The 16,209-nt window shown below is 34.8% G+C and overlaps 1 protein-coding gene across 10 annotated transcripts in view; it reads right to left on the bottom strand.

Moving 5' to 3' along the window:
- DOCK3 (dedicator of cytokinesis 3) overlaps positions 1-16,209 on the bottom strand; it is a 211,766-nt gene that overhangs the window by 126,865 nt on the left and 68,692 nt on the right. For all 10 annotated transcript variants that reach the window (XM_032193974.1, XM_032193975.1, XM_032193976.1 and 7 more), the window contains exons 7-9: positions 11,660-11,744; positions 5,376-5,417; positions 3,728-3,882 (exon numbers count right to left, since the gene is read on the bottom strand). In XM_032193974.1, the coding sequence (XP_032049865.1) occupies positions 3,728-3,882; positions 5,376-5,417; positions 11,660-11,744 (282 nt within the window). The remainder of the gene's footprint in view (positions 1-3,727; positions 3,883-5,375; positions 5,418-11,659; positions 11,745-16,209) is intronic.

Here is a 16,209-nt window from a genome sequence, read left to right as displayed (position 1 = left end):
GTTTTAAGATGTGTTTAAGATGTAGCCAGAATGAAAAACGTTTAAAGATAAACCTTAAAAAGAAAAAAGTCATTCTGAAACATAAGTACTCTTTCTTACACTTAATGGATTTTTCAAGTTTATTTTCAGCATAATTTCTATCGTGTTTTTAAATGCATGATTTTTGAAGTTATGCATAATTTTGTGCATTTTTAATAAAAAGACCTGTAGTAAAGATAGCTAAGCCTCACTACTTTAAAATAAGCTATTAGTTTATTGTTAATAAACTAATTTATTTTTCCATCCATCAATATACCGCTGCACCAAAACCTGCTGTTTAAAAAAAAACACAACAGAACTTATTAAATCCATTCTTCCAACACAGATAAGATTGGATAAGTTTTTCCACCAGTTTTCCATTTTTACAGTAGTTTCATCAATCCTATATCTCCCTGTTTTACCATATTAAGTCTAATGCTTCTTTTTTGTTGAGGTGAGCTCCCATATAATTGAATAAAATTAGTGTGACTTCTGCTTGACACATCTATGTTGAATTTTACTTTTCTTATGAGCTTCTAAGTGCTAATAAATAGCTTATTTGTTCCAGAACTTTTTGCATTTGTCATCTGATTGCACTTGACCTTTTGGGGGAAATGGAGGCAAAACAGTTATTAAATACTCCAGCTATCTTGGTAACATCTGCTGATAGCTTAATGTCCCCTTTAATCTGTTATTTCTTGATCTAAAAAAAAAACACAAACTTTTTACAACAAAAGCATTATGGACTTATTCGTCATTGCTACTGAGGTCCCTTGCTAATTGCATTTTTCTACAACTTTGTCTTTTTCCGTCCCCACTTGTGCGGTTTCATCAGTTTCTTTTTTAATACTTTCTACCAGACTATGTCAAAGAACACAGTATACAGGCTTTCTATTTTTGCCATATATTTCATCTTTCCTTTACAATGGAACAATTTTCTTGTGCTCTTTATATTGTCCTAAGGAAGTGACAACTCTCAAATTTCTTTCCTCTGTACCATTTTTTTTTTTTTAATGTTTATCAACACCTGCCTTATTGAAGTTCACCACCTTCATGTTAACGTTTTCTTTCTTTTCCAGTTATTACAAACTATCATTTCACGGTCATTCATTCCAAGGTAATTCAAACAATGGGTTGTACTTCCCATTGGTTGTAATCAAAACTAGCTCAAGTTTCTCATTTCCCTTGAACTTCAACATGACAAACAAGCTGAGGTATTAAAGTTTAGTACTAAAGTTTTGTTGCTTTTCTAATGTATTTGAATGTAAAAATACAGGATAACTTGCAATAAAATTTCCCAAAGACTTTAAAACATACAAATAGACTTTTGCCCCTTTTGGTGTAAGCCATTATCTAATGCTCAAATTGACAAGTTGTTTCTAGTATGGGCTGAAACAAGTTATTGAGGCAGCTGTTTATTAATCCAGTTCTTTATACTCACAAGTATTTGTTTTTATAATTTGTCACAGTAAAGTCTTTTTCAAAAATCTCTAAGTCTTACACCCCTGATAACAGCATTGTTCTCGATATCCATATTTCTCCACCATTGTCTTTTGTCTGCTTCTTTTTAGAAAGCACAAATCACTAGCTGTACAATACCATACTTGTATTCAGAAGCAGAAAATACATCTTAAATTGTATTTCAACTCTAGCTAGCTCCAGCCTTCTGATTGCTAATCCATAACTGGTGCATACTATTACTTCAGCTGCTGAAAAACAGTGGAAGGCTTAATTTTTCTTTAGTTAAAAAGACTTGAAAATAACTATTGCAACCAGCAGGATCAATGAGGTTGTAAACTACTGTGTCCGAGGCAATAACACTGAAAGCCAGTCAATCTCCAGCGTAACAGTAGGAAAAGCTTGGATAAGAAATTCATCAAGATCAAAACCATTTAATAAAAGTCAATTTGTCCATTTCACTTAGAATGTAGAATGTAGCTTTGCCTTTTTTTTTTTTTTTTTTTTTTTTTAAGGAAAGCCTTAAAAAAAGGCTTTCTTTTTAAGAAAGCCTTAATGTACTATTTCCTGAGGCACACAAAAGAGGAAAGAGACTTCATCTTCCAAAGCAGATATAAGCACATCATTCTAAATTTGTAGCAATGCCTTTGTTTTCTACTTTTAAGTTTCTTCTCTAAAATAGAGCCTAGCCTCATTACACACTCCTTCACCATCCCTCTTTGGGACATAAGACAATATAAAAATAATGTTTTTACTACAGCAGCTCATTGATGCACAATATGAAGAGCTAAGTAATAACAACTGTTTGCACATCAAAATGTTATTATATATATTTAAAATCTGCCTGAATCCCTTTGCACTTTTTCTCATTGTAACTATTACTTCTGTTTTATCACTGGCAAAAACCCTCAAGGTTTTCCCACTCTATGTTAACATACCAAGCAAAGTGCAGTCCAAGACTATTAATCTTTTGAGGCTGTTTCTGAGGCCTTCCACCGTCACAGCAGCAGTTTGTCCCTTCCTCTTTACTGCAGCTTTCCTCATCTAAATAATTTGATATTTTACTGCTTTTTGACATAGGGTTTGTTTTGTTTTCGTTTGCCATTTTCATCTTTCCCTCTTAACTATTTTCTGTTAATTCTCTCACAGAAGAACCATATGCATATATTCCTACCTATATAAAAACAACCATTTCTCAGGTATTGGGGGTGAATAAGCATGATGTAGCATCATAGTAGACATTCTTGCCACATTCTGCAAAACCATCTTTAAGTTGCCAAACTAAATGGTGACGGATGTAATCAAGTCACTAGAGCTTTCTAATATATAACACTTTTTAGTGGGTTGTATTCTGAAAAGCTACAAACCCATTACCTTTCTACTCTGAGCTTCCTTGGACAGAATGATGTTCTTCCAAAGAAAGGAAGGAATGTTCTAGGGGCTCTTTCCTCAGCTTGGGACAAATCTTATCTCATTTGATGAAATATATAGGACAGTTTTGACTACAGTACCAGAAGTCATCAGCGTCAACTGTCAGGACATACTTTCATCAAAGCTCAAAAAAACCCTGCCAACAAGCTATGATCACTTCATTTTTGAGACAATATATATGCTGCAGTACTATTCTACATGTTCTGATGTTTTCAAAACACACATTTACAAAGGAAAAATGCAGCACATTTTATATTTGCTGACATTAGTATCAGTACCCTCAAGGTACTTAGCAGCGCAGTTGTCCGGCCTAGACATAAGGTGAATACAAATTTCCCAATCTATCTTGCTAGTAAGAGTGATGGAAATAAACAATATTGTAACATGCCTGTAAAGCTAGGACTGGATGAAAGCTCAAGAGCTTCAATTCAGCACACAAACACACAGCAGTCTTCCTTCCAAAAGTCATACAGTATGACCTAGCAAATATTGGTATTTCTTAAACAACATCCCTAAAAATGTAGCTACTAAACACTAAGACCTTCAGTAATATGCAGAGACCAAGTCAGAAACATAAATAAAACTCAACTGTTCTGTACCTTCAATACTTTGGTTATATGTAAACAAAAATTTTTATACACAATGATCAGCATTATTGATATTCTCATGTATGCATTGCAGGACTGTCAGATTCTGATTAGTAGGTGTTCTCCTTTCAGTTGTGTCACAAGAATAGCTCACATGCTTTTCTCCAATAATCACATGCTTTGCTCAGTTTTTTTTTCCTATAAAGCATTTTAATTACATGATAAAGTCCTACCTGATCTGCTTCCCTTCTCGAACATCATACAAAGAAAAAAAGACATCTGTGTCTTCTCCAATTGTATTATAGGTGAAGCTCTTTAGACTGAGGAAGAAGTGATGAGGCACTGGCATACGACAAGCTTCTCCATGACGCTGACGAATTGTATCCACCTGATTAAAAACAATGAAAGTGATTTTACTTTGTCACAAGTAAAGGAAATATGACTGACTTAATTTCAACTGAAACTTTGCTTTTCTTTCTCCATCAAGTAAAAGCTTAACTTCAAATACATCCCATCTTGGACCAGGAGTGGTTTAGGTTGGGTATCAGGAGAAATTTCTTTACTGACAGGGTTGTAGGGCATTGGAATCTGCTGCCCAGGAAAAAGGTTGAGTCATCATCCCTGGAGGTCTTCAAGAAGCATATAGATGTAGAACTTAGTAGTATGGTTTAATGGTGGAATTTAGTACTAGGTTAAAGGTTGGAGTAGGTGATCTTAGAGTTCTTTTCCAACCTGAATGAGTCAATGATTGTATGATAAATGACAAGGTTTTTCTTCCTCTTTTTTCCCCCCTACTTTTAATTTGAACAGCTGAGAAGTCATGAAATCAAGTAAGTAAAAAATATTGTTTATAAAATTGAAGTGATTTTTTTTTCAAGTAAGCCAAATCAACCCTGCTTCTCAAATATTGTCTTGATTTTGGTACGAAAAATAAGCTCTAGTAAGACAGTGTTATAGTAATTCTTGATGATTTCCTTTTGCAGTAGATGAACTTCTACTCAATTATTTAAGAATAACTTTTATGTTATTTCTTTTTAACAGCTGTAATTCATTTATGGTTATCATTTAGAACAAGGTCTTAGAGGCTAATAGCCCTGCAGGTATAACAAAAAAAATCTCATTGTTAGTTGATATTGGTTGATAACATGAGCAACCAATAAAGTTGAATAGCAGAAAGCTTTTTATTTTTGGCTCAGAATATCAAGATGTATTTACAACAGTGAGAACTGGGGTGGAGAAAAAGGAGTATTAACTAGAAATAATTATTTTTTAATTCTGGTACCACTTTATCCATTGTATGCTGATTTTAATAAAGGGGTTGCATGAATAACCTAAGTTCACTAGGCTAGTCTCCTCTGAATGTGCTAGATATGTAGATGCTAACAAAGAGAATCTTAATATTTTCATACTTTCCACCCAAATCTGTACTAGCTTTCACAATACCGCTTAAAATGAATTTTGTTCTGGATTTTGAATTAAATCCAAGTAAATCCTCATCCTTTAAAGACTGGTACCTGTGGAAGCACAGTTCTCTAGTAAAGATTAGACCCAGATTCCAAGACCAAGAAAGGATTAAATTACTACAGAAAGGATACATGAAATAAAAGCCTCCTAAGCTATGTGTTAGCAGGTAGAAAGAAGACTCACGTGGACAGACAGAGGCTTGCGATCTCAATTGAGAACTTTTTCTATTCAGAACACTCAGAACTGAGGAAAAGAGGCTTACATGGAAGTTGAAGAAGGAGCTTAAGTTAATTATTCTGAGGATCTTTTGATGAACTTGGGTAGTGACTTACCCAATAATCACCATCCTACCTTTATACACAGATACATTATCAAAGACTTAAAGAGAACAAAAATTCTTATGTAGGTGGTGTTTACCTGTGACGTGCTCTGCTGGACACTGTGTCTACTTGACAAATGCTGTGGAGATACAGAAGAGTAAAATTTAAGCCTTTTTGAGAGTTAAGAAATATTTATATCTGTGTAGCATTAAACTGTATTTTAAAAATATGATTGTTCAAGCTTATTATCAACTCTTCACTGTCTTTTTTCCCTCCAAAATGTATCATTACTCACAAGACCACTAGGTTTCTTAGTGGCTTTCAATTAAGCCATTTGTTAGACTAATGGATTTTACAGGTGATATTTACCTTAGTTTTGAATAGAAATGGCTGCACAAACTAGACAGAATTTCCAACATTCTAAAAATATATATATATTTTTTGAGAAGTCCATCACCATATACTCCATAGTTTATGTATTCTCCTTTAAATAAGGGGATACCTAAGTCCTCAACCATCAGTATGCTGGTGCATGAAAAGCTGCATTTGTTTAAAAACAAAAACAACTGACATCTAGACACTCAGAGGATGATCCTGTATTTAAAGCCCTTCATACTTGTCCTGGTTTCAGCTAGGATAGAGTTAGTTTTCCACCTAGTAGCTGGTAGGGTGCTATGTTTTGAATTAGGATGAGAAGAGTGTTGATAACACACTGATATTTTAATTGTTGCAGAGCAGCGATTACACTAAGCCAAGGACTTTTCAGCTTCTTGCTCTGTCCTGCAAGCGGGCAGGCTGGGGGTGTAGCAAGAGCTGGGAGGGGACAGACCCAAGACAGCTGACCCAAACTGGCCAAAGGGGTATTCCATCCCATCTGGGGTCATGCTAAACAATATATAGGGGTAGACGTTTAGATGTAGAGCTTAGGGATATGGTTTAGTGGGGACTGCTAGTGTTAGGTCAGAGGTTGGACTTGATGATCCTGAGGTCTCTTCCAACCTAGAAATTCTGTGATTCTGTGGCTAGCTGGGGTGGGGGGGGCCGGCTGCTTGGGGGTAGGCTGGGCATCGGTCAGTGGGTGGTGAGCAATTACACTGTGCATCACTTGTTTCATACACATTATTATTAGTAGTACTATTATCATTATTATTATTATCTGTCTTAATAAACTGTCTCTATCTCAACCCACAGGCTTCATTTTCCTGTTTTTCTCCCCCATCCCAGATAGGGAGGGGGGAGGGTGAGTGAATGTCTGTGTGGTGCTTAGTTGCCAGCTGAGCTAAACCACAATACTAAAAGGAAATGTTATAATCAGAAAATGGACTGCAAGTCTTACTGAACCCATTTAATCTCCAAATGGAGATTTAAACACTAATCCAAATTGAAAAGGTTTCTGAGCTCTTTAAAAAGCGCATCATTAGTGATTCTGCCATGCCTGTCCATGCATATTCATCTTAACATTAGCATTTTTAACTGAAATATTAACACTACCACACATTAATACATATTCTTTTAATTCTCTACTATCTCTATTACATGCCCAACATCTAATTCTGAAAAAAGATACACGCTTTCTAGTAGGAGCTGCATGATATGTTGATAACCTTATAGCTTTAAGAGATGAAAATAAAAGATATTCCACAGCATGTATTCATCAACACTTTTTCCAAACTGTTCCCCACAGAAGAAAAATACAATTTGCTATCGCAAAAGTTAATCTCCATAAAGAGATTAAATCAAGACAATGGAAAGTTAAATGGCCTCTTTTGACTTCTGTTTACATGCACAGTTGTAAAAATGCCCTCTTTCACACTGCCAACAGAAGAAATGATCTCCAGCTCCATGGCCTGTTTCTCTACTGCAGCATCTTCAGAATGTTAAAGCCCTCTTAGATTAGCTGGCTGGGTTGCCTATTTAATCTTTGTCACCTGTAACCATTCAGAATCAGTTGGCATAGAAAAGATCAGTTACTTAAACTGCTCAAGTTATCCTGGTTTCTGTACGATTACTATACAGCTGCTTAGTTTCACATACCATTTCTCAAAGTGTCTGCGTTGGAAGCCAGTTCTGGGCACTTGAAATAGAAGGTGACTGAAAACAGCCAACACGGATTTGCCAAAGTTAAATCATGCTTGATCAACCTGTAAAATGACTAGATCTCTGAATGGTAAAAGACTAGTAGATGATGTCTACCTTGACCTTAGCAAGGCCTTCAATACAGTCTTCTGCAGCATCCTTCTACCCAAGTTGTGAAGTCACATCTGGTTGGGCTAAGTGTAGCAGTAAAAACAAAAACCAACACATCTAGATTGTCAGGAGTCTATCTTAAGACCTACCTGATCTAATACATTCACAGATGATACTAGGCTGAGGGCAGTAATCAATGCATTCAAGAAGATCACCTTTGTTCAGAGGGACCTAGGCAATCCAGAGGAATTAGCTAACAGGAAGCTTATGAAATTCAGCAAGGATAAATGCAAAGTCTTGCACCTGAACAAGCTAATAGTTCTGTGGTATAGGCTGGGAATTGACCAGCAGGGTTCTGTTTAACAGGAAGCTTAATGTAAGTTGGAAGAGCACTCTGGCAGCAAGCAAGATTCATTCTCCCTCCCCCTGCCTCCCCATTGAACCAAATTATTGACAACCATTCTTTTTATTTTTTTCCAGTGGGGTTTTACTAATTAGCTTTGTGCTTACTTTACAGAAATTTCATCTAGAACTAATGATCTTAGGAGAATTTCAATTAGAACCAAATATTTTTCTATATGAAAATCTAATGGCAGCATCAGCTGCTCTTTCTCTACCCACTAGATTTCTGTTCTGGAAATACATTGGAACATCTTAACATTGCTTATTCTGAACAAGTTCACATTCACTATTACTTACGTCCTTGTTGGAAATAGTTGGGATTTTTTGTTTTTGTTACACTTACCTACCAATACCGGTTTTCTATTGTTGGGCTTCCTCCTTCCTTCCCTAATGATTCTTGAAAAGTAAATCCCATCACAACCATGTCAGCCTCAAACTGCTTTCTAACTTCACATTCTCAACCAACTTCTGAAGAGCTGGCTTAGAATCAGATATATACAAACCTGTCCTTTAACCACCAGCTTCATTGAATAAACAAAGAAATCACTGAGAGATTTTAGGAACTTCCTCCACAGTCCGTGTTCAGTTAGCTTCCTTTTCTAGTAAAGACCTGGGCAATTGAAGCCTCTATTTTCAAATTTTGTAACTACTCACTCTTACCAAACTCATTTTCAGAGTAAAGCATAACCAAATATGAGGTGATGGCAGCATATTAATTTTGCACTTGTCTTTTTAATTAGAAACTCTGGTCATTTTTTTTTTTTTTAAGATAGTTGACAGAAATGGTTAAACCTATCAGTAACACAGCCAGTAGTTGTGCTTTTCATACAACTGCTAAATTCTCCCTGAACACGCATACACAAATCAATACATCTATAGAAAAACAAAACATACTGAATGGCCAGGTTTGAACATTTCTGATTCTTCAAAATACCTCCTGCCATTTGTCTTGCAACTCCTTTTACCAAAGAGTACTGTCCAAGGGTTACTGACATTCTGCTAGACTTGTGTTGCTTAATGAATGACAGCTTCAATCTAGTGACAAATCCAGCACTGAGCTCTGGGGGCAGAATTCTGACAATGTATCTCACCGTTTCAAAAGTAATGTAAATTAAAAAATGAAAGTAAGAAAAAAGGTATTTGATTGTATTAGGTAAAATCACAAATATCATCATAAGGAATGAGTGATTTGGTTTCTTTCAAGAATAATGACAATTTCTGACTGCTCATCCTGAAGCCACTAAGATTTGCCTTCATAATGATTCATTTGGAGAAGCTGGATATACAAGGCCTCAGAGCACAACAGTTCTGACAAAGAGATGAAGAGAACGACCCTCACACAGTAGTCACAAATACATATAGCAAAGTAAAATGGGAGTTAAAAAAGAAGCACAAAATTTTTAAATTGAAAATTTTACCAGTGGAAGTAATGCTGAGCCTAATAACTCTGTATAAAATGCTTCAATTTCTTCTCACAGATGGGAAAGCCTAGGGTTACTTCATCCATTTTTCTGCTAATATGAGACCTATTTTCTATGGTACATTTAACATTCTACAATTCTGCAAATGTGGAAAAGTAATTGGGCTCTCATGACTATTCCCACAAGATTATTTTGCAATGTAAAACCTCATTGCTGATTTGATAATCCATTAAGTATTTTGCTGGAAGTACAGAGAAATTCTCTCTATGGGTTAAAAAAAAAAATAAATCTTCAATCGCTACAAAATTTAAGTTAGGCAAATACTAAGTTCTCAGATGTTTTGGTTCCTGAAATTGCCTTCTATGTACTAGATGTGATTAGACAGCACTGTCTTCCTGAATCTACAAACTAAAGCGATTGTGAAGTGTGAACCAACTAATGGTCATGCTCTAAATACTAGCACAGATCTGAGCAGAAAACTGCCGTGGACATTTTCTTCAGGACTAAGATGGGGATGTAATCAGACAACTCTGACAATTAAATGTTTGCTGTACTACAAGTATTCAGAATAAAATCAAAAACAACATAACACCTTCAGAAAGAAGCACAGAGTAAGAAAGTAATCCCATTAGCAACTTAACTTGCATTCTTTGAGTCATTACCAATTTAATTTTGTACTGATAGTTGTTTCTGTACTCTATGTGAAGGAAAATTCTCCTGTAATAGCACCAAACCCTCCTCAGTCTATGGCAAATCAGGAACAAACTTATAAATCAGTACTGCAGAGTGCTGTACTTTGTTGTTGTTTTCTTCTTTTCCCTTACGTAGCACAATTTTTATTTCTTTTCATGAAAACCACTGTAATATGATATAAATAATCCAAAACATTTCTACTAAAATGAAAGAGATATGGTTTCTAAAGGACATTGCCATACAACAGAGATGGCCTTAATGTTCAAGAATTAGTTTTGCTTTACGTAACTTATTCAGTCTCCTTCCATCTTCTGTGAGCTCAAAAAATCTTTGAAACGGGGCCAAGATGTTTATTATTTATGCACATCCTGTAAGCAGATTTTTCTTTTTATCTGCAGACTCTCCTGGAAGAATCAGACAGTGGCTCTCATGGACTTTCTAGACTCACGCAACTTCTGATGAACTGCAGGCTCAGGAAGTTTTAATCAATGAAAGTAGGTTGACTAACACTAGATCTTACAGTAAGGAACACTTTTATCTCTACCAGCAAGTTAATAATTGCTGTTTGAATTAACAATCATGTAACCCAACAGCAGCCTGTTAAAACTTCTTCGTTGTATGTCAATAAAACTTGCATGGTCATCTGCCTGGTTCATGGCACTTTCAAATGAACAGACGTCCGCAAGCTATTATGACAGTGATACTATGAAGCGTCCTATTTCCTACCGGACAGAATTCAACAGTATAAATGGAAAAGGCAGGTATTAAATGGCAAATGGCAGATTAGCTTGTATAATGTCTACAAAATACATGTGGGAAGCAGAGGTCTAGAAAATCTGACCTTTGAAGGAAAATATAAACGGAGTTGTCTTGCCTAAGGAAGAGAAGACCAAATGGGACAACAGTATTCAAGCACATAAACTGTGGTGCAAACAGGCAGGGAATAATCTCTCACTGTGGACACAACAGGAAGATGTGAAGCTTATACTTCAACAACAACAACAGAAGTATACATTTTATTTTCACCATTAATAAAATTACCAAATTGCAAAGACTGCCTGAGTAGGCTGTGGATTCTCAGTCACAAGAGATTTTTAGAAACAGACAAAATTGTCACAACTGACAGAGACTGTTGATCCTGACATTACGTGGAAGAATGGACTGGATGACCTTTTAAGATTTTCCAGACTTATTTTTCTTAAATTATATGAATAGTGAAAAAATATTATTGCTGCTTCATTTAATGCTAATACATCGATTTTAGCAACAAAGTTTAAAATTATTTCCATTATCTGTGCCTGACAGATTTGTCTTTTTATGACTTCTTTTGCTACTTCTGAAAAAGCATATTTAAGGAAAAAAAAAAGTAGAAAGAAACAACATTCAAAGTTAGTTTCTCTATTTTTCATACTAGGTTATTTTGTAAATTGCATTTAAATTGTATATAGTGTGCCACTTCCAAAACAAAGTTGGTTCATTCATACTAAAATGAACTCAGGGTACTTGAGACACTGACTATTCTCATGGTAAGGGTGTAGATGAAAAACATGTTAAAAAAGCCTATGGAAAGCTTACCACGCTATTGCAATCAAGACATAATATGTAAGATGAAATATTTTTTTCCTCTTCTTTCCCTCCCAAAGTGAAAACTCACAGGAATGTCTCATGGATTTCTTACCATTTTATAAAGGTCTGAAACACTGATCTGATCTGAATCCACAACCTCAAAGTCCTTCCGAGGAACTAAATCTAGGCCCAAATGTCTGCAAAAGAGAAGGAAGGAGAAATGGTAAGTATAATGCATTAACATCCACAATCACCCGCTACATATACTTACTCAAGTACAAGGAGACAAATATTGAATTGTATTTAAATCTTTTTGCAATTTTTAATGAATAAACAGAAGCTTTCTAAATAAAAGTAAATGTAAATAAACAGAAAGACACTGGATTTGTTCCTTGTTCACTGACTTCAGAGAAACTGTAGCAAGTAGTGTTTTGGCCAGTATGTTCAGGCAGTATCCAGAACATGTTAATTGGAGATGTAGTAGGCAAGTGAAGTTAGTACTCTGATTTCTGCTGCAGTAATTAGGTAGGTTTCTTCACTACGTAATGAAAAAAAGTTCAATCAGTGACCCTATTCAAAGGTGCAAATACATCCTTTGCTTTCGGAAGCTGCTTTGAATGAAATTCCTGGTGCTCATGCAACTAAACCCCCAACTTTATCCACGTAGAAACATGATACATAAACATTCTTATAAATTCTTGAGCAATAGCTAGAAAAATACCAAAAGGAATTTTAATTGGTATTTATAGTGCACACAATATTTGCACACTTCTGATTAGTCCAAACTAAAATAGGATTTTGGCTTAGATCAAATACATAAACTAACAAAAAGGTCTTCTATTGCAAAAAGGAGGGCTGGTTAGGAAATTCTTTTTTGCTCTATAGTTGCTCAGGCTCTGAGGCATAAAGCACTCAGACAGTTAAAATAAAAAGCTATTCTAATTACACACATTAGGAGTAAAATTAAAGACACACAAATGAACCACTTCCCCCCTTTCATTCTTACATAACTTTGATATTTCATTTACACATATTTTATATGAAATTTCTTAACCTAGAAAAAAAAAAAATCAGAAGAGGTACCCTTATGGACACTACCCTTTCACATTTGTTATGAAATAGACAACTAAAACAAAATCCAATTTAATTTTGTATTTAAAGAAACATTCTGCACTGCATTGTTCCTGATGGCAAATGAAAACTTTTATTTGAAAAACCCTCAGGTACCACAGAATAGTTGTACGGTACAATAAACAGAAGCCTCCAGGCAATGCAGCGTCTCTTTCTGAGCAATTAACTTAAAACAGCAGCAAGTAAGAGCCAGTAGTTTGTACGAAGCCTAGATGCCTTTGTTGACCACTGCGTTTTTAATCATTTCCCTTAAGTTCCCAAGTCCCTATTTTTATTTTTTAAGAACTCTACTTAATCAGGCTTTCCATCTTTAATTATGTCCCCAAACCATCATCTCTCAAAAAACACAGTTCAGCCCACGTCCACTTACTAGCAAACAGGCAGTGCTATAATTGCCATTAAAATATTGTGCAGACAAATGGGAATTTCTGTATTTTTAGTTCTTTGACAAAAACAATTATATTTTCAGTGGAAAAAAGAACATTTTTCCTCCTTCAATTAAATTTTCATGCCAAATAAAAATTTCTAAACTCTAGTGCTAAGTTGTGAAAATGATAATTTTATACCTTTCACACGCTTTGTCTTGATTAAGCCCAGACCAGTAGCAGAAAACTGTATCTGTAAAGCTGAAAATTACTTTCTGTTTACCAAGTGAAAAAGATTAAATTGAGAACACATTAGGTAATCCCCAACTGCAGCTGCCATTGCAGTCTACGTATAGGAAGACCAAAAATGTAACAAATGGTTGCAGGTCAAAATAGTAGTAAGGAGAAGATCCACTTCAAAATGTTTCAAATTAAAGCTAATGCTCGTCATATTTATTTGCAGGAATTTTCATGAGTCTGAATATCTAAACCACTTTTAAAAGAGTATACCACTCACATGTGTGTACACACATGCACACATTTAAAGTATATTCATGAAGTAATTTCTCAACATATGGATGACGACAAACTCCTAATAAAGTGATCAAACACACAGAACACTGCATTTCAGTTCTTATGCAGTTACAAAGCACTGTCAGAAATGTACAGGATAAAATTGCCACATCTAATCATAGCCTAATATTGTTCTGGTCTCATAATTTCAACCCTCTAGAGAACTAAGGTCAAACTGCTTGGACTCATTACCCAATACATGACAAAGGTATTATCTTCTACTTAATAATGTTCAACACAACTGCACCAGTATCCCTGTGAAACTTATCTGATGCCCTATTTTTAGTTAAATCCTTTAACACCATGGATTTCCAGACAGAAGATTCTCGTTCTTTAATACTATGTTAATCCTGTGCAGTACCTCCTCCCAGCAGATAAAGGTATTTTTTCTTTTACTACTAATATTGCCCAAGTTGGAGTTCAGGTTTATGCATTTTATTTGTATCAATTTTTATTTTTTTAGTTTTTAATTTTTTGTCCACAGAGGACTGACAATGTTTGCAATGACAACGACAGTTAGTGGCCCACTTTCACCCTCTATTATCAAGTACTTGGGAATACAAGAGCACCAGCTGCCAAGAATTTTTTTCTGCAAAACACAGCATGCATAAAAATTAGATAATGTGCTATTTTGTCTATTTGACAGTTCCTCTCTCCACAACATTTCTTTTACAAGCAAATTCTTCTTCTTTTTTTTTTTTTATTCTGTCTTAACACTCTACTGACTTTCACAAATATTTCCCAAGTACACCTACAAAAAATTCCCAAGCCTGTCAACTATCTCTTGGTACCATATGTCTAGGACAATTCCTGCTGACATGCAGATATTCCTTCTCTTCCATGTAGCAATCTTTAAAACTTAAGATTTAATTTTACTTTCTCTGGGAGAAAATAAATAAATAAATAAACCACCTGAATAAATCTCCTGGTACTTCTTCTCAAGTAATGTCAAGACAAACTAATAGAGAAAAGTGCTACCTGATGTAAGACTGAATGAACTAAACGTAAGACTGAAAGGGATGAACACACAACTCCACTTCAGGTTGACTGGGTTTCTACAAAAAATCAACTTAGTTTTAATGGCAGCTTCAAAGAACCATCTTAATTTATAATGCTTTCATATATTATCAATATGAATACTAGACCATTTTGAATTCATAAAACCACAAGTCCTAGCAAATTTTCCTTCAAGACCCTTGCAGAAATTACTGTCATTTCACTGAAATACATTTTTAGGAGGCACATCCAGTCTTGAAGAAAAGATTGGGAGAATTTATCACATTCTGGGAGCATTCAGGATTTACTCCCCCTTGCTCCAAAAGACTTACATTTTACCCTGACTCTGGCTTTAATTTTGCAGCCACAAATTTTCATTGTATTCCTTCTCTGACTATGGCAAAGCCTCATTTAATATCATTCACATTTCTCTTATGCAAAAAAAAATAAAAAAATAAAGGGGGTGAATGGTAACTAACGATTCCAGCAGCTATTCATATAAACTACATGCAGACTTTGATGGAAATACAATACAAGAATATATACAACACATATATACATATGTAATATGTAAATGTACATATAAATGTACATATACATATGTATATGTAAATAAATACAAGAATATATACAATAAATACAATAGAAGAATACAACTGATGGAAATACAATAGAAACATTAACAGAAAATGAAATATACGAAAAACATGTTTGTAAAAATTAAACTGTACTAATACAACTTGACGCTTTGATAGAATTATTTTGTACATAAACTGCAAGACTCTAAGTTTTGAGGAAAATAGTAAAGCATTGATGTAATGTTATGCAGGAGATTATTTTTAAAATGAAGTTGATGAGGAGTAGTAGAAAGTAAGCAATCTCAGTAAGGAACTGATTAACAGAAATGGCAGCAAATACTTCTGATCATGGAAGCATCAGGCTACAGAGTGAGGATATTAAGGTTTTCTTCCAAGGCTGACATCCAAGAGAGTTCCGGGACGGGACGGGACGGGGGGGGTGGAGCATATTCAGAAGAAATGAGAGTTATTATTTCTGCAACTTTCTTAAAGGCATTTCTTTATGGCTGTTTACATTGTTCACTCCTACTTTGATCATCTTCAGTGTAACAACAACAATTTCTGTAAGATGTGACAACTACAATAGTAAGGATTTCTTTAAATCTTACAGGGATTTCAAGATATTGTGACCTCATGTATACATTCAATACATATTTTCAGATACATTTTACAAATTTTAAGTTAATTGTTGCAACACTATTGGGAAGTAATTACTTCTTTTTATCAAGAAAACTATAACAAGGTGGCAAGTCAAACTCCAAAAACAAGTTTCTAAGGATGGAAACACTGAAACTCAGGACTTTTTGAGAGCTTTCAGACTATGGATTACTTCAATGGATCACACTATTCCCTCTAAAGTGCTTCAAATTTTAGTATTAAGTAGGTACTGACACTGTCTATGTCTATGACATTTTTGAGGTAAAAGACAAACCACAGAATTAAAAGTGTTTCATTATATTAATGATGTAAAAAAATATACTATTTCTATTTTTTTTTCTGGTTTTCTTCTTAATCGTTCA

The sequence above is a fragment of the Aythya fuligula genome, chromosome 10 (assembly GCF_009819795.1).
Source record: "Aythya fuligula isolate bAytFul2 chromosome 10, bAytFul2.pri, whole genome shotgun sequence".
Lineage (NCBI taxonomy): Eukaryota > Metazoa > Chordata > Aves > Anseriformes > Anatidae > Aythya > Aythya fuligula.
This window is presented reverse-complemented; position numbering and strand designations above follow the sequence as displayed.